The sequence below is a fragment of the Molothrus ater genome, chromosome 6, assembly GCF_012460135.2.
Source record: "Molothrus ater isolate BHLD 08-10-18 breed brown headed cowbird chromosome 6, BPBGC_Mater_1.1, whole genome shotgun sequence".
NCBI classification, from domain to species: domain Eukaryota; kingdom Metazoa; phylum Chordata; class Aves; order Passeriformes; family Icteridae; genus Molothrus; species Molothrus ater.
In genome coordinates, this window is record NC_050483.2 from 1,516,859 (window position 1) to 1,543,996 (window position 27,138).

Consider the following 27,138-nt stretch of genomic DNA (forward strand, 5'->3'; position numbering starts at 1 on the left):
AACATAAGAGTGTAAGGCTGGGGACAGGTTATAGGAAAAAAAGCTCAAAATGCGTGAAACAGTCTAAATATGTCCAAGCTTACAGCAGTGGCAATGTGATGTGTTTGCTGGGGTTACCAAGTTTGGCTGCCAGCTTCTGGATTTTGCCAGAAATAAAACTTGCCTCCTAAATAACAGTATTGGAGCATTAGTGCACTGAGAGACTGAAGCCTGACCATAAAAAAATGGGATTTTCCCAGGAATTCAGAGCTAGAAGGACAATGGTGCTTACTGAGTTTCAATTCAGACAGATATATATAGATAGATATGTGTGTATATATATATATACACATATATATATATGCATATATGTATATATATAGTTATATATATACATATATGTATATATGTGTATATATATGCATATATGTATATATATATAGATATATATACATATATGTATATATATGTGTATATATATATGGATATATATATATATGCATCTTTACTACTAAAATACAGCTATTTGACACACTTGGCCATCAAAAAACTGTGAGGAAAAGAAACTTAAACATGCTTAAGAATGTCAAGGCAAACACCCTTTACAAAAAGTTACGATGTCTCCACTGACCATAATGAAAGGTAGAAAAACAGTTTTGAGGATCTTAACTAATAAACTTAAGTATCAGAAACTCAATTTATCTGTCTCAGAAAGATGAAGGGCTCAGTCAACCCTGCTGGGATTAAAGCAGTCACACTGTTTCATGAGATAGAAACCATTTTCATCATTGTGAAATATAAAACTAATATCCAAAGCAAACTGGATACCAATACATTGATATCAGATAAATCCAGCTACGTGGTTTTTGTCTGTTGATGTCTTCTGCTTTCTCTCCTAAAGACACAGTGAACAACTCTGGCTTCACAGGAGATGGAAGACCATTCATCTTGGCACTTGGCCCTGACACTCCTGCTGACCAGAGTCCAGGGGTTTTTTGTGTTCTTGGGTTTGTATGGGGTTTTTTTAGTGTATTGAGCATAAGAGAGAAATATTTAAATGATGAGCAGGTGCTTATCATGGTTTGATTTGTATTATTTATCAAGTGGAAGGAGAGTCAAATTTATCTTTTACACGACAAAAAGAAATAATGTCAGAGCTCAGATACAGTGTCTGAATTGAAGTGCTGAGAATAATTTTCTGAGAGAGGAAGTGATTCTCTTAGCTTGAACATACTTTATGGCCTCTGCTTTCAGTTGCTTTGTACTGATGATGTCTAGGTGATATAGTTTGTTCATTCTGGGTTTAGATCCTGATGCAGATTCAAATAGATAATACTGGTGTTTCAGACTATAAGATCTAACATAAGAGTATTAAAGCACTCATGGTGTGACCAGGAATCAAGATAAACTAACTTCAAAAAATGACATCTGAAATGTTGTGACTTTCACTTTGCTGGTGTAAGTTTAGCCTTCTGTTAGTAGAATGTATGATCCATCAGATAAATGTTAATCGCCCTAACTTCAAATTTACATGATACAGTGGTAATAAAGCCCTCTGAACTGGACCTGGGGGTAGTTTGTCACTGTTAATAATTCCTATAAACTGTGACTCTTGAGGTTTTTACTATGTATGCTAAAGTCAGATGGAGAAATTATAAAAAATAAAATATGCCACGTATGTAGCTGCGCAATGATTTAATGATTTTTACAAAACTTATTTGCAGAAAAGAAACTGACTAAAACTGCAGCTGTAAAAGTGGTTTTATTGAGCTTTCAGGTGTATAGTTAGTGCTTTTCTTTGTAAGCTTTGTCCAAGTTTTCTGATTGGCATCATAGTTATTGTTTTCTAAGAATGCTAAAATAGTCTCAACCTCTCCCTCTTCTCTAGAGAGGTGAAATGCTCAATCTGTTATGGTTGGAATTGCTGCTTTTTAAAAGCATGGGTGAAGGTCTCGAGATGCTTTGTGTTTATTTGGCTGGCCTGCTGGCATTTGATTCAGGAAAACAGATGCAGAAGAGAAAGGTTTATTTTCCAAAGTTAGGAAGAGAAAGGAACAGATACCCTTGTAGTGAAGCCAGGGGGTTTTATTTTATCAGGTTCCAAAGGCATGTTGACAAAAAAGTATGACACTACAGCTTCTTTTCTGTGTTTTTATATTGGAGGTAGATCTTTAGGCTACATAGATACAGTCAATGATTATATAATGAATATATCTCTCATTAAGTCTAGCCTCACCTTTTGAAAATATTATCAGAACCCTAACAATATTTAGGAATAAGAGAAAAGGAAAAAAAAAAGCCCAGGGACTGAGACAGAAAGCTTTTTATTTTCAGTACAGAAGCTCTGTGAAGAACACGTTAACAAGTTTAGCAAGTTGTCTTTAAGAGTTCTGAGTTCTGTGGGCTTTTACAATCCAGTTATTAAAATTGTTAGAGGGATGCCTCTGCCCAAATTAAGGTACAAATGAGACCATATGCCCACATCAATAAAATGGATTTTATTTAACAGTAAGTATGAGGTAAATAGAGAAATATACAAAGAAATAGCAAAAGACAGAGGAGAGAAGGAGAGTGACAGAGAGACAGATTAAGTAGAAAATATCACTAGTGTAGATCCCAACAGCTTTCCATTGATCCTCTTCTTCTGGTCTTCTTGGTGTTGAGGGTCCCACAAAACACAGAGTTCAATGGATTTATATATGGTTTGGGCCAGGTGGGAGTGCCCTGGGAGGGCAGGTTTGGCAGTGTCTCATGCAACAGAGACTGGATCTGTTGCATTATGTGCAGTCGTCCTGTGCAAGGCCTCAGGAATGGGTCTGGGGGGCACTTCAGGGGTGCTTGATGGTTTATGGCACCCCTCAGCTGCCTTCACGTGAATGTTCCACTTGGATGTCACCTTCCTGGGATGTAGGGGGGCTTACAGCAGAGCTGGTTTGTTGTGAGGGGGGATGAGTGTTCGCTGCCTCTGACCAGAGGTTCTGCCACACACCCAAAACTCTCCTGCTCCCCATTTGGATGGGCAGGGAGTGTGTGCAAGCCTGGCCTCAGCAGATGAGCCTGGGGCTGTGGCCTCCCCCACCCTGACCCAGCCAGAGCTGATTGTCTGGAGAGCTCCTGGGTCTGGCTTTCTTTGGATGTGTTCTTCTCCCTCAGCTTTGTTTTCTTCTACCCAGACCTGAGATAATTGGATAACAGTGTCACCTTCATCTTATCTCATGTTCCCTTAGGCAGCTTAACTCCCAGTCCAAAGTTCCAGTCAGGAGGCACATTCAGGAAAGGTTGGCTTTGGTGGTAGCAGATTCTCCGTAGAGTTTTGGCATAATGGACAGCAAGTCCTTCCTGACAGTGGTTAAGCCATTAGCCATGACACTGCAGTCTGTCCCAGTGGGCAGCAGGGAATGGACGCTGGACTCGTGTGGAATTACTGAGCCTAGGTACCAGCACAGTGGGAGCAAACTGCATGGGAAGAGACAGCAGGATTCTTGCCAGTGAGGCAAACACTGACAGCAGTTTTTTCACCTGAATTTTGGAATGCACTGAAACTACTGGTGTAAGTGGTGCAAATAAGCTAAAAGATTTCATACAGTAAGAGTTCGGTACAACAGTAACTTGGCTTAATGATGTGATTGCATGCAAATACTCCAGTTTACAGCTTTTGCTATAAGCTTTCTAAGATGTTCAAATCATTAAAATACCTATTTGTTTTGAATGTAATGATGTTTTAACTCCAAGTCTAGAAGGCCATTGCTAATTAAAATAATTTCTCTATGTAATTTTTAAATTGATTACTAAAGATATATTTACAGATATTTCATTCCTTATTTTTCAGATTGAAATGTCCAAGATTTTCTCCATTGAAGTACTTAATTACAAATGAATTATTTGAAATTAAAACTGCATAAAATTCTGATTAGTATATTTGTTCTTGCTCTTTGAGGGATGCTTAATAAGAAAATGAGCATAATCTTTAATCCTTGTACATCTTAGAAGTCAGAACTTCTGTTCTGAATCAATAGGCCTTTGTAAATTTAAAATTTCATTGATTAGTTAATCAATGCCCCTTTTGCTAGAAAGGGGCTTTTAATAGCCCCTTTCTAGCAAAAGGGACTTATTCTTCAAGAATATGTACCTGATTAGACTTCTTTCAGAAGAAGAAAGATTTTAATTCAGAATTTAAAAAAAAACAAAACAAAAAACCTCTGTTATACTTCAAATGTTTTTACTGGTAGGCTACATATTCTGCTATAAAAATCAGTACTATTAATCAGGATGCAGAGTTATTTTCAACTTTGATATGTGATTTGTGAATTAACATAACATCACACAAATTGTAGCCAAGAAGCTGTCATCTACTTCTAACAAACTCCTACTTATTTTTTTATGCTCCTACTTTATTATGCTCTGGATAATATTAACTTTTAATGCTTGCTCTCATTCCTAAAGCCATTATTAAGTTCAGATCAAATAAGGACTGTTTTGCTTGCATTCTGATAACCCCGCAGGATGTTTTTGTTGTAAACTGCCTGGATAATGAGACAGAATCAGGAAATCATGTTAAACCTAGCTAAATCTCAAAAACTGAGTCCATCTCCTAAGTTTCAATATTTTCATCAAATTTTGCTTTTGGACAAATTCTGTATATATATAACTGTATACTTTTGCCAGGTTTATTTGGCACAAAATGTGTAAATTGTGACAACTGTCTAGTACATTGTGTGTCCTGTTACCACACAGTTTCTCACATTCTGGGTTACTGCATGTTTTTCTCAAAATAGCCTATGTGGAAATTACTTACAAAAGATTAATGTGTTAGCAGAAGTTAGTTCTTACAATAGTTTATACTGAGCAAAAGGAAGATAAATGAACAAAAATGTAATGACTACAATTCATTCTTTCTTTGCCTCTGAAATATGGACAGAGTTCTATCTACTGAACCAACCATCACCATTGTGTAGAGGGACTGGAGGATAATGAGTCAGTCAAACCAAAGGGATGCCTTGATATCCTGGGTTAATTAAGTGCAAGTCCCTAATGAAACAGTGGCTTTGGCACATCTGTTTTATCATCCCAAAAGGTGATGCTGATCTTTATGTGAAACCATTAAGATGCATGTAAAACACATTCACTCTGTGTTCACAAGTACAGCCTGGTTCTTTAGGTGTACCCCCTGATGAGAAATAGATGAGTCAGGCGTGCTTCATGCCTTTGATTTTTATTTTGTTTTCCTTTGTTCATCTTCTGTCTGCTATACAGTTCCATTTTTTCAGAGCCAGTTGTCTTATTCTGTATTTCCATAGTGGTTAGTACAACAGGCTATTGCTCTTTGGTGAGTTACAACATAAATTTTCAAACAAAGAACCAAAATAGGTAATTGACTGTGACACTTACTAGAGCAACATCCAGCTCTTTGCAAATCATATTTTGAAAGATTGAATCTGGATTTTTGGATTGTCTCATTCAAAATAGCATCCTAGTTCCTTTCTGTGGTATAAGAGAACTGTGGGCATCCATGTCAAACAGCTGGGAAAAATTTATTGTTTCTGCAGTAATGTATACTGTAGCATAGTAGCTAGCAACAGTGAAATGTGAAATTATGTCAGATCTCTATATTTTGGAATCGTGAAAATGAGTTTTCAAATGAAATTTTAGTTTCTTTGCATTTCCTTTAAAAAAAAGGGTTTTTTTCAAGAGAAACTCAAAGCTTCCAATTCTGTAATTAGAGCTTCCAGTGTTTCAGAGGGATGCAGACCTAAATTTGAACTGGATAGGATTATGTTTTTTCTCTAAAGACAGCTTGTTCTTGTGCACACTGTACAGGAAAGCTATTGCTGTTCAGTAATAAACATACATTCCTGAAACATTATGGGTTCTCTTTCTGTTTGTATATTTACAGTCCTTTAACACAGGAATAGTTGGTTTTTGTATTCTTTTAATATTTTTTTCATGTGAAGTGTGTTATGTTCAGCACTTGTGGATCTGTTTATTGAATACTTACGGTTTTGACCAGTTTTAAAAGATGTTCACACTACAGAGAAATCTTCACCCTTGACTGTCAGTTATGGGATAATATGAGTGAGTAGTGGAAAAATAATTACTATGAAGAATTAATTTTGTCAGAGTTTGTTATTTTCCCTGAAAATGAGAAGAAATACATTTAAAACTCCTACATGAAAAACCATATTGAGTTGACAGAATGCTATCAGGTAACTAACTTTCTACTGGTTTTATTACTTGCAGTTTTAATTTATAAAATTTAGCAGAAACACCCCTTGATTTTGATCATCAAGGTCAAGTGATGAGACCTTGGCCCTATTACTCAGTTGTTAAAATTATTTGCATCAATTGATACTGAGCTATGGAGTTGACACCGAGCAAGGATTAGAGGTTTTTTCCTGCCCTTTTTTACCTCAGCTTATTAAATCTAAATTGCTTTTGGTTGCCAGTGTTCTGGGAAGGTCTCTATGGGCAGTCCTGTTCCTGTTGAAGCAAATTTTAATGCAAATGCCTTTAAGAATTCTGTAAGAAGGATACTGTGCCTTGATTAATCTCTCTTGTTTTATTTATATCTTTGTTGGTGACTTGAAGATGTTATCCATATAAAAAAACAAAGTCAGTATAGTCAAATTGTTAAAGGGTCCCTTAATATCTTAGTAACACTTACTAATAAACTATTTTGGGGGTTTTTTGTCCCATTTACAGAACAAAAGCCTCAAAAACAAGCTGTTGTCAGGAAACAAGCTTTGTGGTATGCACGCAGAAGAGGTAAGGAAGATTCCTGTCTATTCTAAATCTAATGTACCAAAAGGTTTGTATCAAAGTGTTTTGTACTGAGGTTCTGGTGTATTATACATATCCACAAGAATATATATATGTGTGTGTGTGTAAATATATATATATATATATATATATAGGTATGTGTGTATATATATATATATATATATGTATATGTATATGTATATATATATATATGTATATATATACACCAGAATACAGTATATATATTATGCTTGTATGGTGAGTGTTCCTGAAGTGCTGTCATCTCAAGTAATTTTTGTGACTTCACAAGTAGCAGCTCAAATGTACTAGAAAGCAAATTGCAAACTCAAGTTTGAGACAAATAAAATCATCTGGGTGTGCCTATGATATAACTCTATAGATATATACATCTATAACATATATAAAACTGATTTCATTTACATGAACTCCATCTACACTAAGCCAGGAATTGCCAAAGGCCTGTTTTGAAATTAACATTGAGACAGGAAAAATCTATTATTATTGATTCCCAGAATGTTCCATTATTTCAAGGGAAAAAGGGTCACTGTGGAACTGAAGGAGAGAAATCTCCCCTCTACTGAAGAGTGAGATAAATAGTCAGTGATACAAAAGCCCTATTTTTGGCAAATTCCTCCATGTAGAAGTACCTGCACTCATGTGAGCATTCCCTTTATTTTTCTTTTCATTAAAAAAAAAACAAACAACTATTACATGTGAATCTGATTTACTCACATTACTTAAGTCTGGGTTTTTGCATATATAATTTCTATTAAGGTCATTGCACCTTGCCAGAATGAAACCAAAGCATAAAAAATTTCCTCTGTACTAAAATTTTCCTAATGATTATTAAATGCATTTTCTTCATTAGAAAGAAATGAGTCATTAGAGTCTCTACCTTTTAAATTAGAGATCAGTACTTTAGAGGTCAAGTTTCTGATAAATTCTCAAAGGTAGGAAATAATAGGGTTAGGAATATTTTTTTTAAGTCTTTCAAAATCTGTTATCTTCCTTTATCCCCATTGTTGGTCTCAAACCTGTCACAGTGTAGGAATACAGATGTTTCTTCCCTTCGTTACTGCTTAAAAAACAGCAGTGTGTACAAATACCCTTCTTTTCCTTAGTGTATTGGGTTTGCAAGGGAAGGTTTTGGTAGCAGGGAGAGCTATTGGGGTGGCTTATTCTGGGAAGCTTCCAGAACTGCCAATGTCAGCCAGCTCCACTATGAACCTGCCACTGCCCTAGGCTGAGACAATCACAGACAGTGGCAACCCCTTTGTGATAATATATTTATAAAAGAAAGAAGTTACTGCACAGTAATGATTGTTGACAGAGAAGAGGGGAGTGAGAATATGTGGAATAATAATCTCTGCAGATAGCAAGGTCAGTGCAGAAGGAAGGAGAGGAGCTGCTCCAGGCACTGGAGCTGAGATCCACCTGTGGAGGAGCCCCATGTCACAGCAAGTGGATGCCCCTAAAGAAGGTTGTGACCTTGTGGGACACCAGTTCTGGAGCAGGGAGCTGTGGGTCCATGGAGAGAGGAGCCCAGGCTGGAGCAGGTTTCCTGGTGGGACCTGGTTTCCTGGAGCAACCTGTTCCTGAAGGGCTGCACCCCATGGAAAGGGATGGTGCTGGAGCAGTTTGTACAGAAATGTAGCCCATGGGAGGGACTCACATTGAACAAGTTTTAGAGGACTGTTTCCTGTGCAAATACATTTCCCCATGATGGAGCAGGGGAAAATCCTGTCCCTGAGGAGGAAGCAGCAACAGAAATGTGATTTACTGAGGCCATAACCCTCATTCCCTCCTGTGCTGCTGAAGGAGGAGGAGGTAGAAGCTGGGAAGTAGAGGGGGGAAGCTGCTTTTAAGATTTCTATTACTTCTTATTATCCTGCTCTGATTTTGATTGGTAATAAATTCAATTAATTTCCCCAAGTCAACTCTGTTTTGCCCATGATAGTAATTGGTGAGCAAGCTCTCTCTATCCTTACCTCATGAACTTTTTGCTAAAAAGTAGAGACTCTAATGAAGAAAATGCATTTAATAATCATTAGGAAAATTTTATTACAGAGAAAATTTTTTATGCTTTGGTTTCATTCTGGCAAGGTGCAATGACCTTAACAGAAATTCTTTATGCAAAAAACCCAGACTAAATTAATATGAGTAAATATTTTCTGTTCCTGGCCAGTTGAGGAGGGAAATGATGGAGTGGCTTTGGTGGGCACATGACATCCACCAGGGTCAAACCACCACACCTAGCTGCAGAATATTTGAACCTTTGGTAATTAACTTGAAGATCTTTTTTTCTGATTATGTCTCTTTTAATATTTGCATCTAAGAATGAAGCCTAAGGATAATTTAATTTTATTACAGTGTGACAAGCCCTGGCTTGTCAGAATTCTTTAGAAAATTAAAAATAAATTAAGTAATAGTCAAGACAGCAGATTGTGAGTGTATTTCAAAGTGTGAGAATCTCCTACCTTATGAATCATCCTGGCAAATTTGCAGCTATCAAGCACGTTACCATTGGAACAAGCAGAAATGCTACTGGAGCATCCTTTTTTTGTGCTCATTTTGCCAGTTAAGTTGTGCCAGCCAGAAAAGTACAGTGTGTTTTCTGTTTTTAATTAAGTACTATTCTCACCAAGCATAACAGTGTGTGAACCCAGTATCCTTTCAGGTATTATATCCATTACCCTTTGTGGGTAGGCTTGCCTACCAGGAAGCTCCTGCTCTGTTTTGCTGCCTCAGGCTGCATGCAGACAGACAGTGAGGGATTCCTTGTTGACTGGTTGCCTATGTGGGAACATGCTTGTGATCCTGCACAGTTCTAGCATGCCTGGATTTCCTTCTCCAAGAAGTCAGGGCCTTGGAAAGAGCAAGGCAGAGTAGTGCAAACGGGGTTTCCAGGACACAGAAAGGGACACATGCCAGGGCAATACTACCAGACTGTATTTTAGAGACCTGTGTTTAACGGTAATTTTATCTGTCTGACTCTACTAAGAGTAATTTTACCATTAAACCTGTGTTTAATGGTAATTTTATCTATCTGACTCTACTAAGAGATCCTCCCTCTCCCTTGAAGCACAGAAAATCTGCAAAATAACCAAATTTTATCACAAAGAGTTATAGGTCATAGACATGCTTTTGACCTGCACTGAATGTATTTAGCTATATGACTCTTAATTTCATCACAGACTTCATATTTAGCAAATGAGTTATACCTTAATTGTAGCTCTCAGATTCCTCTACAGCCTATTTGGATTCCTTGTATATCACAGAAACTGTATATTTTATTAAACATAGCTCTCAGAATAATTCAAATTGGTGAACATTTTCTCATTGGTTTTTAGGTGATGTGGAACATATTCCATAGCTCAATTAATTATATTGTCCAGGTCAGAGGACAGTGCTATTCAATGAAGTAATAGCCAATAAAGTCACAGACTTTATTGGCTGTTACTGCTGGTCTGATCTTGGCTATTAGTTTCAGATTTTGCAGAATCCCATAACCCTTTTGGCCTTACTATTTAAACATTTAAAGCAGGTTCTAAAATTTTTGGTTCCTTAGATTCATTCAGCCTTCGCAAAAGTCTGTCACTGAATTTGACTGCATCAATTGGAAGGAGAGAAAATCTTTCCAAAAATTCTAGCTTAAGAAAGATATACTGCTTTTGTAATATATTGTGTTTATGGAATGCTCTTTCAGTAAATGTGAAACAGAATCCATTCCAAGGACTTCAAAACACTTGACATTAATTAATACAAAAAAATTTTATTGAGTATCAGTTGGGACCGTGGATTTTATTTTAAAAAAATACTACTTTGAGAGGATTCTTAGACAAATGGTGAAATAATGTTCCTTGGATTGTTGGGTTTAGTACAAAAAATTCATTTCTATTTATTTTGTTTAAATAATAAAATAATATATAGACTACTACTTAGAATTATTTTAAGGATATATTTAGCAATATATAAAGTAAATATCATCTTAAACTGATGTAAATAAGCATAACTATGCCTGTACTTTCAAGGGCATGGTTACAAACTGAGAAACTAGTTCCAAGCCAGTTCCTTTGGATGCCACCTGGAACACCCTGATCTTTACAAAGACCTGTGTAAGCCTATGGAGCCTCTTTACTTCTAAGAATAAGATTGTTTACTTTGAAGGTGATTCCTTCAGTTATATTTCATGGAAAGTGTCAATAACAGCTCATGTCTAAAATGTGTAAGCCCAACTGCTGTTCTTTACAGTGCTAACTCAGGTGTGTGCTTTTGGTGAGTGCCATTTTGCATTTTCCTCAGTACTTTTGCTTGGTTTGACTTGTGCACCTGGAAAAGCAATTCACAATTATTTGGAGTGGGGTGTTCTACATTTTAAATCTGATCTAGGTTCTGCTGTTCTCAGAATTTACAATGTTTTTTTTTAATCTTTAAAATTAAAAAAAAAAACCAAAACCTGATTTGATTATCCTCACTTTCAGTCAAAAAAGATTCAAGCCCAGCTGAAAGAGCTTCGTTATGGGAAAAAGGATTTGATTTTTAAGGTAAGTTTTATTTCACTATAGTTAGCTAAATTATTAGGGATAAAGTAGGAATATGATAGCTGCCTTTATTATTGCAGCTCTAAGGATTAAGTTTGTTCTGAAAAGAGCTCAAAATACCAAGACAGACTTAATACCATAATGCATTTTCAGAAATATATCTATGTTTTTGTGCTCACAAAAAGCAAAATTCTAGGTTACTGCTGATGAATAGAACCTGTTGCCCTATTCCATACGTTCTGTAACATGTCTCATCTTTCTAACTGAATGATGTAATATTTTACAGATGCTTCTTTTTTTTCCTTTAATTAGTACTCCTCCATGGCAAAGTCAAATATTGTTAACATTTAAAGCAAATCTCTGTGTTTATGATCAGCTTGAGCAATGTAATGTTCCTTAGGCCTGAAGATTTAAGAAAAAAGAAATGTCTGTTGCTTAAACAATCCAAACGCATAGTCTGTTCTAGCTAGCACATTTTACAAATTAATAAAACATTTTAAAATAAAGGAGGAGAAGACAAGACATAAAGACATTGCTCAAGGGCATCAAGTCCTTGTTAACACAGGCAGAAGTTAATCCCTGTTAAAAGGAAGAGGAGAGAGAAGCAGGTCACCTGACTGAAGGCTGTTAATGGTCCTTTTATATATTCCCAGCATAAAGGATGGAGATGAAGTAGTCATCTCGAAAGAGACTAGACCTAGAATTACTTACAAAGTCAATTCATGTCAATATGAGTTCCAAATTGTCTTCTGGAGGTGTTTACCTCTCTCTACTGTGTGTCTATTGTATATACAGTGCTGTAAATATGTGAATATATAGTAATGTAGGCCGTTTAAAAGACAGTGTAATTTCTGTGCTTTTTTTGCCTCTTTTTGTTTTTTCTTTAATACTTAAGTTTATTCCAAGGTTCTTCCAGGGACGTTTATTTCTGGTCTCCAAAAGACCAAAACCAGGGAAACAGATTTAGAGACAAAAATTAGGTATATTATAGATCTAGGCATTTAAATTTTAACACCACCTAGCATTAACAGAAGTTACACATCTTTCTTCAAATTCAGTATAATGGAGAGCTTGAGCAGAGGTAAAGATCAAAAATTCTAATCTTGCCTTGCTGTGAAAGTTTGTTTTCTTTGGCTGAAGCACTAGGATTGCTCAGCACTATTACCTACTTGTTTTTCATCATGCTAATACACAGTGATCCCAAAAAAGGATCTGAGCTATGGTAGGGTGTATAACTAATGCTTAGCAAGGGAGCTCCTGCCAAATACTACTCACCTGAAAAAAAGCTTACAAAAGATTAGAAAGAAAACAGGAACATAAACAAGTGAACATGGCAGAAAGGCTGCCCAGCAGGTCACTGACACACCTGCAGTGAAATCCACCTTCTCCTGATACTACTTCAGAAAACTGTGACCATGTAGTAGTTAAGGCACACATGTAGAGAACTGTACTAAAGGGAGGAAATGTGTGAATGGGAATAGGTGTGGTTTCATCTGATTGGATATGGCTTTCTCCATCATAGACTCCACCTCAAATCCTTGGAGCATTATCTTCTGATTACTATGTCTGTATTTGACCACGTGAATTTCACCTTAAAGTCCTTGATTTACATTGAATGTCAGACAATCCCCTTTTCCTGACCCAGAGATGGGGCAACTGAGAGGTGTTTTAAAAACTTTTATTCCATTTTCAGTCTCATGTGAAGGGTGAGACAATACAGATGTTATAATTCACACCATCACAATCAGAAGCCAACTGTTTCCTAATTACAGTACAATGTAAGCGTTTCTTGGCCTGTCAGCTTTAGCCACACCATGTTGTAAATGCCTTAAAGCCAATCATCTAAAATTTCCCCTTGTGGTCCCACTACAATGCATCTTTCACAGTTCCATTTCTCCAAAGTATCCAGTCTTATTTGCAAGGCTATCTTTTGAAACTTTTTTCTAGCTCCATTTCTCTCTCAGCAATATCTCTTCTATTCCATGGCATTTCTAAGTCAGCATTTCTTGTCTCAAAGTTTGCACACAGATGCACACTGTGTGAGCCTTCTGTCAGGCTTTGAGAATTCTCTACAAATCTATTTCCTACTGTTCTTGATTATGAATGAACACTAGAGCCACCAGCTGAGATGTAGGTCCCAAATTAGGTCCTCTGAGTGCTCTTATTGCAAAATAAGGATAGTTACTTGCCTTCTAGGTAAATGATGATCTAATGTAATTTAAAAAACTAAGAACTTTAGAGGGAGAATATTGATGAATTGTGGATTCCAAAGCCCCATATACTGAGAACTATGTATTATATATTTATATGTAAATAATTGAAACATCTCTTGACAGTGTGCAGTTCTGTATGGGATTGAGTGCCTGCTTTGCTAATATTGATATATCCTTTATATGTAACTACAAATATATTTGCAGGTTTATTCATCAGTCTTTTTCCTGTCCAAGAAAATTTGATTTGTGAAGCAGAGGGAGCAGCAACCTTGTGCTATCCTCCTAAATCATATGAGATGGGGGAGGGTAGGTTTAGTGTTTGTGTGTGTGTGTTTCATGTCTGAAGACAGACACACGAAGCAGAGTAGAAGCCATTTGGTGTAGTCTGGAGAGTTTTTAAAGTATCTGCTTGTGCTGAGTGGAAGGTAAAGCAGTGGGAGGATTGAACCCCACACAAATATCTTGTGAAAGATTTCAAGTCAGAGCTACAGTTTAATAGGAAAATGACAATAAAGGCAATAGTACAGAAACAGTGGTTTAAACTGACAAAGTCAGAACACGACGTGGTGCCCTTGTTGGTCAGTGTGGTGGTAGCAGTCCAGCTAAATGGTGGTTGCAGTCTCATTGGAGTGATGGATGTGGTCTTGTCAAAGCAGTGAGCCTGTGGAAAGGACTGGTCCTTCTCTGGAGGCCCAGTGGTGGTGGTGGTGGTGGTAGTGGAGAGTTCTTGTGATTCTTGGCATTCCAGTGGCACGTGTCATCATGTCCCGAACCCCAGATTGTATAGAGGCAGGAGTGTTCAGTACCTCCCCTAGGATGGGGAATTTCACAGTGGGCTGGTGTGATTCTGGGAGTCATTCTGGGGAATCCTTGATGGCCCATTAGCAGAGATGACCCCTCAGAGTGGCTGCTGCTTCCTCAGAAGGAGTTATCATGGTTGAGTCATGGCAGAGATAGAGAGACAGTGCTCCACCCACCTTAGCAGTCCATCAGAAGGTAATTAACGTGGGTGGTGGTGGAATACCTGCTTTGGTTACAGCCCATAATGTAACCCAGGACCCTGCCTGATCAGAGAGGCTGCTAGGTTTTGGCAGGAACAGGTGATAATTCATTTCTAATTGCTTTGATACTGGAAACAACAGATTTAATGTTGGCATTGCTGTTGTGGCTGTTTTATGAAGCTGTTACTCTTTCTGATAAATGGAATGGAAAGTCTTCCTGTCGGCACAGCACGAATGTTTGGGATAAAATCCTGGCTGCTAGCTACTTTCACATTACTGGACTTTTACCTTTTCCCCTTCCACTCCCTTCCCATCCCACTAAACTTTAATTTCTGTGTGGCTTACTGAGGATTTCAGGGAAGTCTGCTCTCCATATAGGTCTTGGAGCAGCTCACCAGAAGGATGTAAGCTGCAGACTATTCAATTTCTAAAGTGCATAAAGGAAAGCTGCAGTTCATGTCCATCAAAATAATGCTTTCTCTGAAGGTATCAATCCTGAAGATATATGTGAAATTAATAGGGAGGGATTGTTTGATTTTTATTTTACATAATCGACATCAAGAAACTATTTCTTAAATTCTAGTACCTATTACTGTCAATGGCTCTGGTCTGAGCAAGACCTCTGGGAGAGGAAAAGAAAAGGGAAAAAGGCAGTTTTCTCCTTAACATTACAATGAATTGGTAGATGATATCTTCTTTATCATATCTTACTAACACTTCTTATGTTTTCAAAGTGTTTTATAATCTAGGTGATTAATTAGGGAGCATGTATGTGTGTATGTTTATATTTTTAAACTCTCCCTATGTGATATAAAGCCATGGAACAGATAAATAATGGGCATCACAAAAATTAATGCATGCACCCAAGGTTATAGAGCTTGTCAGTATCTCTACAGAGATTATAATTTGAGTTTCTGTCTCTTTTTCAGATTTCAGTTCCTTAAAGCATGCAGCGTGTTATCTTTAAAGAATTGACCCAAGTTGAAATTTGCTTTGTATTATAATGAGAAAACCAAGAAATTATTAATAAATTGCCACTGAATGTTCTTAATTTTATCACTGCCTCTGTAAGTAGGTACTTACTAGTTCTGAATGACACTACTGAGTTGCAATAATTTAAACTATCATCCTAAACCCCTGATTCAGTGAAGTACTTCTAAGTTTAAGTGCTTTGCTAAATTGAGGTCTGAATTTGTTTCAGGCATTACAGACCACTTCTTTTTAAAATTACTTCTCCTTCATTAACTGTCTTCCCATTTTTAGGCTATATTGCCCTGGAAAAAGTCTCATGTTTTACTAAAATAGGAAAGAATTAAAAATAGTTTGGTTTTTGTTCATGAAATCCAAACATGTATATATGATAGTAATAAGATAGGAATAAAAATAAATCCAACAATGATTTCCAATGTCAGTTTGTACAAGTGCCTTGTATTACTGAAATTCCTCTTGTAAATGTAAAAGGTGACCATGCTTCAGTGGTATGGTTTGAGAATATCTTTGCTTTTTTCTAAGGCTTGTGCTACAGGTTCAGACATATTTGATCTACCACTTCATCTCTTTTCCCTTTTGTTCAAATTCTAAGACAAAGTGTCTTGATAGGCAGTCCTAGAAAAACAAGAAAAAGTTCAAATGTGAGTAGCAACTAACAGCACCTGGCCTAACAATGTATTTAATCTTTGTTCCATGGTAGAACTTAACTTTAAATAAGCAAGCAAATAGGATTGGCTATTATAACAAATAGTACAACAACTTAGTACCTTAACAGTCATTAGCTTACAACAAGTCAGGTAACTGCTAACATGTATTCTGTAGGTGAATTTACCAGGAGTGCCATTGTTTATAACTTTGCACCTTTTTTGTGAGGAGCAAAGCCTGTGGGACCCAGCTGGGTACACAGACATGGTCAGTTCCTGCTGAAAGGTTGAGGTCAGGGTGGGTGTGTGCTGAATAAAGCTCTGCTCTTGGCCCTGGGCAGTCCCCAAGGCTTCTCCACGTGTTCAGAAGCACCAGGTGCCCAGGTAACTGTGCTAAACCAGAGGGGGTCTGCCAGGGCTAGGGCATGGCTGGCATCAGGGGCATCAGCAGCACCAGGAGCAGCAGAGACAGGAGTGTGCAGATGGAAATGGCATCAGAAGGCAGGCAGGGATTGCATGGGCGTGACTGGGAGAGAGGAACAATGGGCAGAAGAGGGAGGAAGGAGGGAGGGTAGTAGAGGACCTTGCTGCCTTCACTTGACGATCTTTGCTGTGCCTTACTTAGCTTGTTTCCATGATGATACTCTTGAACTCACATGTTTCTTTGAAGTGCAGCTTCACAAACTGTAATTTACCTTCAGTCCTCTTACACTCTTCAATAATGTTTCAAGTACTGTGAGTGCTCAAGGCCTCTAAAGAACTAAGGACCATATGACTATTGCAAATTCAGAGTCAAGACTATTTCCCACAGTCTTTGAAACACCTAGTTCTAAAAAATTACCTCATTATTTGACATGTGAAAATCATTTAAATAATTTGCTGTGGTAGAGTCAAATACGAAGCTATGTGAAATTATTTTTGCATCATGTTGACTGGATTTGGTAAATATCTTTACCATTCCTCCCTCTGAAGTAAAACTGATGCCATGTGTGTTTCCTTCTCTATTAGCAAAGTTAACTACATGCCACAGTAAACTGATTTCCCAGAATTTTAAATTACTTATTTCTCTAATGAAGGCAATGTGATTCCATATTACATACAAAGAAAGAGATAAAATAGTAAAATAAAAACAAAGGTAAAAAACAAGCAGAAAACCACCAAAGACCTGCTTTGGCAGAGAACTTGTGTAAACATTAGGATTACTTTCTTGGCTTGTAATAATTTATTATGTATTTTAAATTTGTGATAATCTTTTAGAGAAGTACTTTTTGTGCTGGCACATATATGAAGATGCAAGTTTCAGGCCTTCCAACACAGTTTTATTTGTATACTGCTGGTGACTAGGCTTGATCCTAAACCACCCCATGTCACATAGGTACATCCACTTCCCCCATGATTTGCATCTGCACGTATTAAAATTATCAGCTGCAGAATTCAGCTGACTTTGCATATTTGAAAAACTAGTCCATTTAACAGATTTTAATGCATTCTTCATTATGTTCAAAGTACCATTAAACTTCCATTTTCCTTGCAGAAAGCTTTCTAAGGAAAAAAAAAAAAAGCAGTGTCACTTTCCTATAACTTTATTTGTGCATTCATGTATCTAGCACAGAAAGAATGCTCTTATCTTTCTTGCTGCTTTTACATTCCCCTGTAATGGTAAATATAATTTCTGTAGTTCAGTCTTTGAAGGAGATGATAAGGGAAAACTGGGAGCAGTTTCCTTTTTGGCCTGTTGTATCAGCTTCCCTGAGAGAATAATGCAATTTCCCTTGCTTTCAGACAGGATCTTTAGTCTGTGGGGTGTTTATTCATCCCGTGTGTTTCTTCAGCATCTGGGTCTTGTGCAGCCTCCCTTGGAAAAATTACCAGAACCGTGTAAGAAAGACACAACTGAACTAAAAAAGCTATTGTAAAATACCAAGTTATAAACATAAATGCCATGCAAAATATTAGGGATTTTTTTTTCCAGAGATCTTGCAACACATTATTAGGGATAATAAGTTCTATAAGCTACAGGGTGACTTCATCATGCTGCATAACAACTGAATAGAGTCTGGAAGAGGACACTTTCCTGTTGTTGTACATTTAATGGGTAGCATTTTTAAGCGTATTGATTTGAGAGATAAACTATCAAAGACTTTATATATGACAATGCTCTCTAAAAAGTCTCTTCTTCCTGTTCCCATGATGGCCATTGTGGTGTCATGGTAACAGCACTGAAAATGGTCCTTGTAATGGCTCTGGTATTTTTTTCCTGCACCTCTTCCCTAGCAGAGCATGAGACACAAAGAATAAACAATATGTAGCACAACCAAAACATCAGTGTGTGACCAATATTATTCTCATCCCAAATCCAAAATACAGCAGTGTACCAGCTACTGAGAAGAAACTAACTCTGTCCCAACAGAAATGAGGACAAAAGTAGATGTCAGTGTTTACACTGGCATCTCTTTATTGGTGAATATTCTTGTTTCAAATGTCATATCTAGCATTTGTATGTTGTTGCCATGATGCTATAGATAATCATTATTAGTATGGTAATGTTAACAATACAGGAGGGGCCTGAAGATCTAAACTCAACTTGCTGCTGAAAAACACAGGACAGGAATTTTTGAATATCTTTATACAAGAAGGTGTTATCATATATATTTTTCAGTAAGGACATTGGGGATCTTCAACACCATCTAATTTCAACTCCCTCTGCCATGTGCAGTGGCACCTTCCACTAGACCAGGTTGCTCAAATCCCCAGCCAGCCTGGCCTTGAACACTTCCACTGATGGAGCATCCACAGCTTCTCTGGGCAGCCTGGGCCAATGCCTCAACTTCCTCACATTAAAGAATAGAACAGAAAGTATATTTCTGCCTAACATCTAATCTAAACCTATCCTCTTTCAGATTAAAGCCTCTTGTCCTGTCACTCAATGTCCTTGTAAAAAGTCCCTTTCCAGCTTTCCTGTAGGCACCTGTTAGGCATTGGAAGGCTTTTATTTATTTCACTGTTTCCTGTCAAGGACATCATTCTATAAGAAGTTTTAAGAGAAATTTAAGTATTAAATTTATTTTTACTTTTTTAGTTCTTCCAGTCTGGTTTTTTAAGGACTCTCTGCAGCTTATTAGAATTGGGCTTGAGTAGTCCTATTGGTGTTCATCCTTTTCTTTACTCAGTATCAAAGCCATATTAGTTAATTTAGGCTCCCTAAAAAACTCCTAAATTGCAGCAGCAGGAACTATTGCAATATGAATTTAGCCTTGAGAGACAAAAACTTTCAGAAAATCAGATTATTCTGCAAATTTGGTACTGAGATGTAAATAACTATCACTACTTTCAAGTGAATGGTTCATCAAAATGCATTTTTAATGCCAGAATTTTACTCTTCCCTGGTGTCAGGTGGATTGATATCACTGAGCTATTTGCTCAGTATTCTGTGAAATGAAATAAATATACATGAGCATTACAGAAAATTTTAGTCCATCAACATAGGACAGTATTATGAAAAATGAGAATAAGTCTTGGTAAATGATGCATTCAGAAAACCTTCACTAATATATTTGAAACCTGTTCTTTGGATGAGTAACTTTTCACCATAAACCACAAATGTTTTCCTGTATGTGAACAGTGTTATTACAATAGAGTTATTCTTTGTCACAGAAAATATCTATTAAAGAACTTAAGTACTTTTCCTCCAACTTGATTTTTGATATGGAAGCAGTTTCGTTGAGTTCCATGTGTTTATAGCACCAGACATTGCCCTGAAAGGAAGACAGAGTCACTTCCAACCACCACTGCCTGATTTCTGCCACCTACCCAGGCTTTCAGATGCCTATGTAATTAATGCATGGATTGAGGGGAACCAGACACCCTCTAATTCATAACTGCAGCTCTGGCTTTCCACTTAAACTGTAATACTGATTTAAACTGTAATACTGATGATGCTAGAAGGAAGAAATTGCCTTGTTGTGTGGGCCTCGCCATCTTCCATCTGATTCTGACTCCTCAGCAGTGCACACTGTCACAGGGGCCAGCCTAGCCTCACGTTTGTCATTTGATATTTTGTGTAATTTCCTTTTTAGTGGCAATTGAAATTATACAGTTTTTCAAATCTTGATTCTCTTTGACTGAGAATGTATTAATTTGTATAGCTGTACTGAAAAAATAATTTAATAAGTAACAATATAAAAATGTTAATGGTGTGAGAAATTTCTTGGTCTAGTTCTATGAGAAGTGTCTCTACATCACATGGAGTCAATGTTCTGTCTTTCAGACATTGTCTGTGGCCATGTTTATTGTGAGTGATATTGTATCCAATATTTAGGAAAAAAAATCCAAAAAATTACTGAATTCTAGCAATTTCTTATATCTTAGTAATTTTTTTCTCTAGTAAATCAGTGATAAGTCCAATTAAATTTTGCAAACTGATAAAATGGAAGGATTATTTCTGTAGTGAATTCTCTGTTGCCAGACTAAAGGCTGAAACCAGTGGTCTGATATGTGTGTTGTGACAGTGACTGGTGTTAGCTGTAAGGAATGTGTTCCAGTGTAAATTAGGGACTGCAATCCACAAGAGACTTTCCCACATGTGAGCAAACAGCTGGCTTCCCCTTTGAAGCAAGTTTGGCTTTGACTAATGAAATTGTGACTCTGCTGATAAATCTGGAGATAAATGCCTAATCCTGTTTTAAAATACAACAACACAGTCCTTTACGTGAGTTGGGAACTGCAAATTCCAGGCTTTTGACATTTCATTTGGCAGTACAGCCTATGCCCAATGCTAATAAACATCACATGAGCTGTCTGCTGAGGAATACAGGCTTGCCTAAGCTCATCACCTCATCTATGACATGTGCTGGAAGGACTGTCATTACCCCAGCAGAAACCAAATTAGCCACCTTGATGGGATTTACACTAAACAGCATTTATGCAGTGTGGCTATCCACTAAGCTGTGCTGCAGTCAGCAGAGTGCAGGAGATTTTGAAAAGTCTGTCAAGAAAAAATCTCTGGCTGGGATTGAACTCCAGAAACCTGGGAGCATGGAATGGTGTTTAGGGAAAATACACTTGCAAATATAGGGTTGAAATAAAAATGTGAAGTTCTTTATCTGAGAAATGGGAATTTTATCCAATTATTCTGCATGTACAAAATGTATACTGACTTAATCAGAATTTCAGAGAGAAAAGATAAGTGGCTACTCCATTGTCCTCTATGGCTCCCTTTTCAAACAGGGAAAACAATGACTAGGCTAGGTTTTTTTGCAGGTACAAGAGGAAAAGAATCCTTATTGCTTTTGGTTGCATAGTAATGTGTTTTTAATGACAAGGCTGAGAACTGCAGGAATCTGCTTCCCTGAAACAGAAAATTCTTGCAGAGAATGTATTTCCTTCAAGTGAACAGGCTAGGTTTATACACCTCCTAGGCAAAGAGAGAGAAAATATTTGTCTTTATTTACTGAACATTTAAAAGCATCTTCTGAACCCCTGCACTCCATGAATGACATATACATTATATAAAGGCAGAAGTCCTTCCACTCAGTATGCAGGCTACTAGCCTGACCTGACTTTAAATACAAGTCTCCCAAAATGCTTTCCTGCTGTGTAGTTGCATAGTTAGCTATTCTTGAGAATTTTCCTTCTACATTTCCAGGAAAAGACATGGAGAAAAAAAATCTGGAGTTACCTCCTTGTATACTAGTAGGTAGTATAATTTCATTAGGTGTCTGCATGCAAGAATGTTTGGGTGTTTTCTAATTTGTCTGTTTATGCCCAAGTAGCTTAATGTTGGCATCTCAATGTTTAAAACTACAAGATAATGTTCAAATTGCACTCAGAAGTCAGACAAATGAATAAAATTATTAAAAGACATTTGAATACCTTGAATTTTCCAGAAGGATATTAAGGCATAATAATAAATATTTTATAGTATGGAATTAATTTTGCTATTGACATTGAATTATTGCAAACTTGCATTCACATCAATGGAGCACTTTTGACCATAATTTTTTTCTTCCCTTGGGAAAAGCAAATCTGACCCAACCCATATATATTACTTGTAAAATTTCTGTTCTCTGCTCTCTCACATGAAAAAATGCATTGGAGATTGCATCAGGTTTTTTTTTTTTTTTCTTGATTCCCACAGGCACAACAGCTAACAGATCTGGAGCAAAAACTATCAGTTGCAAAAGACAAATTGGAAAGCGCAGCCCTTGACAAAGTAAGAAATGTCATGTAATGTGTTTACCTGTGTCAGCTGGGGATGTTTTGGTGTAATTTGACAAAAACAAATGAAAGCCATGCAATTATTTAGATGCATACTAAGTTGCATCTCAATTGTACCTGAGAGTGATGCTACTGAAATTGGTGGAACTAATTATGATACATCAAGTTAAATACATCTGCAAAGTTATTTAAGAAGAGGATGGCCAAATTAGAAAAAAAAAAAAAAAGTGGCCCAAAAAATTTTGCACTGATTTTTAGTAGATTCAGATATTTATTGAACTATAGTTTGTGCTGACAATAGACTTAGTGTCTGTCATAAGTTTATTTACACTAGAGCAGTTTTCTATTTCCCACCATGGACCCTTAGAATGCTTACAAATTTTGTATTACCAGGTCCCAAATTCCAAGCATAGTGTGGCCAGTAGGACTAGGAAAGTGATTGTCCCCCTGTACTCAGAACTGGTAAGGCCACACCTCACATAGTATTCAGTTTTGGGCCACTCACTTAAGAAATGACATTTTAGTGCTGGAATGGGTTCAGAGAAGGGCAGTGAAGCTGGTGAAGGGCCTAGAAAACGTTTTCTGAGGAGCATCTGAGGGAGCTGGTGTTGTTTGGTCTGAAGGAGATGAGGCTCATGCTCATTGCTCTCTGCAGCTGGCTGAAAGGAAACCATCGTGAGGCACAGGGTGGTTTCTTCTGCCATGTCTCAAGTGAAAGGATGAGAGGAAATTACCTTAAGTAGTGCCAGGGGAGATTAGAAATAATAAATTTTATTTTCACTGCAGAAGTGGTTAGGCATTGGAATAAGCTGCCAAGGAAGGTGGTAGTGGTACCATCTCTAGACGTGTTCAAGAGGCATCTGGATGTGGCACTTGGGTTTAGGGGTGATTAAAATGGTGCTGTGTTGACAGATGGTCTTAAAGGTCTCTTCCAGTCTCGATGATTCTGTGGATCTAGCCATGTGATAGGAGTACAAATAGATCAGGGAAATATGAAGACATGCATCATATGTGGGCAGTATTTTGGCCAGTAAGCTGCCTATTTTGGCCACAATCACATCTATGCAAGATTATAGAGAACTTTGTCAAATTACATCCCTGGTTCCAAAAGTGTTTCCTTCACCTGTGCTTTCATGATGTTCATTTATAAAATCTCCTATCAGCAAAGTCAATATTGAATTATGCTGTGCACAGGATGGAAACAAATTTACTTGTTCTTCTTTTACCTTCGGATTGGCAAAATTGGAATGGCTGCAGCCAAGGAAGAATGAGCACTGGATGGCAGGATTAAGAAATGAGAGGATGAGAAATTATCCAGAGAAATTTCTGGATGAGAGGAGAATGATTTCAGATGGGTGCAATCTGCAGGAAGCATTAAGGTCATATCAGAATAGATTGACTGAGTCCATATCATCATGCAAAATTAGACAGTCTGCTACCTCTGCCCATTTAACCATAACAAATGGTGATTTATGCTGTCTGTGCAGTCACTGACTTGAAAAGTTAGAATTAAAGACATGTTACATTGAAAAGAAGTATGCTGGTATCTTCTGCTGCCAATTAGAAATTAAAGGGCCCCTGAGTCAAATGGATAAATGGATGGGCAAGGATGTTTTGGGGGAACTTAGGAATGAAAGGAGGATGTATCATCTCTGGAAGGAGGATTAGGTTTCTCAGGAAGTTTTTAAGGGGGTTGCTAGAGCACGTAGGAAAAAAATTAGGGAGGCCAAAGCTCAGTTCAAACTTAAAATGGCGACTTCTGTAAAGGATAATAAAAAATGTTTTTACAAATATATCAGTGGTAAAAGGAAGGGTAAGAACAACCTTTGTTCTTTATTAGATGTGGGAGGGAACTTAGTAACTGCAGAAGAGGAGAAGGCAGAGGTGCCTAATGCCAACTTTGCCTCAGTCTTTGGTGAGAAGACGACTTCCCTTCAGGACAGCTGTCCTCTGGGCTGGTAGATGGTGTCACGGAGCAGAATGGGCCCCCTGTTATCCAGGAGGAGGCAGTCAGAGAACTACTGAGATGCTTGGATGTTCATAGATCCCTGGGAGCAGATGGGATCCACCCCAGGGTGATGAGGGAGCTGGCAGCTGAGCTTGCCAAGCCAGTCTCCATCATTTACCAACAGTCCTGGCTCACTGGTGAGGTTTCAGATGACTGGGAGCTGCCCAATATGACCCCCACTCACAACAAGGGTGGGAAGGAGGATCCTGGTAATTTAGACTGGTCAGCCTGACCTCAGTACCAGGTATGATTATGGAACAGTTTATAGTGAGTGTCATCACCCAGCACTTACAGGATGGCCAGGGGATCAGAGCCAGCCAGCAGGGGTTGAGGAAGGATAGGTTGTGTTTGACCAACCTGGTCTCCTTTTATGAGCAGTGGATGCAGGAAAGGCTGTGGATGTGTCTGTTCAGACTCCAGCAAGGCCTTTGACACTGTCTCCCACAGCACATTCCTGGAGAAGCTGCAGCCCAGGGCTGGAACAGGAGCACTCTGTGCTGGGCTCAGAGAGTGATGGTGAATGGTGCTGCATCCAGCTGGCAGCCAGGCATCAGGGGTGTCCCTCAGGGCTCTGTGCTGGGGCCAGCTCTATTTAATATTTTTATAGACGACATGGATGAGGGGATGAGTCTTTCATTAGTAAATTTGCAGACTTTACTAAGCTGGGAATATGTGTCCATCTGCTGGAAGGTAGGAGGGCCCTGCAGAGATACCTAGAACAGTTGGAGGGATGGGCAGAGTCCAATAGGATGAAGTTTAATGAGTCCAAGTGCCCAGTCCTGCATTTTGGCCACAGTAACCCCCTGCAGTGTCATAGGCTGGGGATGGTGCTCAGGCTGGACAGTGCCCAGGCACAAAGGGACCTGGGGGTGCTGCTGACAGCTGGTTGAATATGAGCCAGCAATGTGCCCTGGTGGCCAAGAAGGCCTATGGCTCCTGGCCTGGATCAGGAATGGTGTGGCCAGCAGGAGCAGGGAGGTCATTCTGCCCCTGTACTTGGCACTGCTGAGGGCACACCTGGAGTGCTGTGTCCAGCTCTGGCCTTTCGGTTTGGGAAGGACCTTGGGACACTGAGCACGTCCAGAGGGGACAATAAGGCTGGAGAGGGGCTGGGAACACAAACCCTGTGAGGAACCCCTGAGGGAGCTGGGGGTGCTCAGCCTGGAGAAAAGGAGACTCAGGGGTGCCCTCATCACTCTCTACAGCTCCCTGAAAGGTGCCTGTGCTCAGCTGCCCTTGGGCTCTTTCTCCAGGCAGCGCTGACAGGATGAGAGGACACAGTCTCAAGCTGCACCAAGGGAAATAAAAGTTGGATATTAGAAATTTTTTTTCAGAAAAGGTGATAAAGTGCTGGAATGGCTGCCCAGGGTGTTGGTGGAGTCTCCATCCCTGAATGTGTTTAAACAAAGCCTGGAATTGACACTGGGTGCCAGGGTTTAGTTGAGGTGTTGGGCCATGGGTTGGACTGGATGATCTTGAAGGTCTCTTCCAACCCAGTCATTCTGTGAATTCTGTGAATGATTGTCTCAGTTGTAAAACTTCTCTCCCCAGGGAAGGTATGGGGACAGTCACATTCCCATGGGACATTCAGTGGGCTCGAGGGAATTCATCCCTTCTGATGGGGCATAATTGGCTCAACTATGCTGATGTGAGAGGCAGCTGTCATGTCTTAGAACGTGTAATAAACCATCAAAGACGCCCAGAGTGTCCCCAGACTCTTTCTGGGACCTTCCATTATCCATAATGTTGCACCAGACAGGGTAAACTGCTCCCTCAGGAGAGGTACCCTGGGCACTCCCACATAAGCCTAAACATTGAACTCAGTGTTCTGTGGGCTTTGCCTCATCTCCAAGGAAACAAGACCACGAATTTCACTTTGACCAATGGACATCAAAATTGCAACGATCAAGTCTCATAACTGGATCCATGAGTGGTGATATCTTTTTACTTTTATCCTTCCTCTTTCTTTCTTTCTTTTCCTTCCTTCCTTCCTTCCTTCCTTCCTTCCTTCCTTCCTTCCTTCCTTCCTTCCTTCCTTCCTTCCTTCCTTCCTTCCTTCCTTCCGCCACTTCCGCCACTTCCGCCACTTCCGCCACTTCCGCCACTTCCGCCACTTCCGCCACTTCCGCCACTTCCTTCCGCCACTTCCTTCCACCACTTCCTTCCTTCCGCCACTTCCTTCCGCCACTTCCTTCCTTCCGCCACTTCCTTCCTTCCACCACTTCCTTCCTCCACTTCCTTCCTTCCTTCCTTCCTTCCGCCACTTCCTTCCGCCACTTCCTTCCTTCCGCCACTTCCTTCCGCCACTTCCTTCCTTCCTTCCTTCCGCCACTTCCTTCCACCACTTCCTTCCTTCCTTCCGCCACTTCCTTCCGCCACTTCCGCCACTTCCTTCCACCACTTCCTTCCGCCCCTTCCTTACGCCGCTTCATTCCGCCACTTCCTTCCGCCCCTTCCTTCCGCCACTTCATTCCGCCACTTCCTTCCGCCACTTCCGCCACTTCCTTCCGCCACTTCCTTCCGCCCCTTCCTTATGCCACTTCTTTACGCCGCTTCCTTCCGCCCCTTCCTTCCGCCACTTCATTCCGCCACTTCCGCCACTTCCTTCCGCCCCTTCCTTCCTTCCTCCTTCCCTCCCTCCCTCCCTCCCTCCTTCCATCTTTCTTTCTTTCTGTCTTTTCCTTCTGCCACTTCCTTCCTTCTTTCCTTCTTTTTCACACTTCCCTTCCCAGTGTTATTTCTGTGCTTTCATATTGATATGTTGCTGTA

General features: G+C 38.9%; 1 protein-coding gene across 1 annotated transcript in view; it reads left to right on the forward strand.

Annotated features, from left to right (window-relative positions):
- LUZP2 (leucine zipper protein 2) overlaps nt 1-27,138 on the forward strand; it is a 147,914-nt gene that overhangs the window by 87,019 nt on the left and 33,757 nt on the right. Inside the window, exons 6-8 of the mRNA XM_036384310.2 lie at nt 6,679-6,741; nt 11,238-11,300; nt 22,282-22,356. Coding sequence (XP_036240203.1) covers nt 6,679-6,741; nt 11,238-11,300; nt 22,282-22,356 — 201 coding nt within the window. The remainder of the gene's footprint in view (nt 1-6,678; nt 6,742-11,237; nt 11,301-22,281; nt 22,357-27,138) is intronic.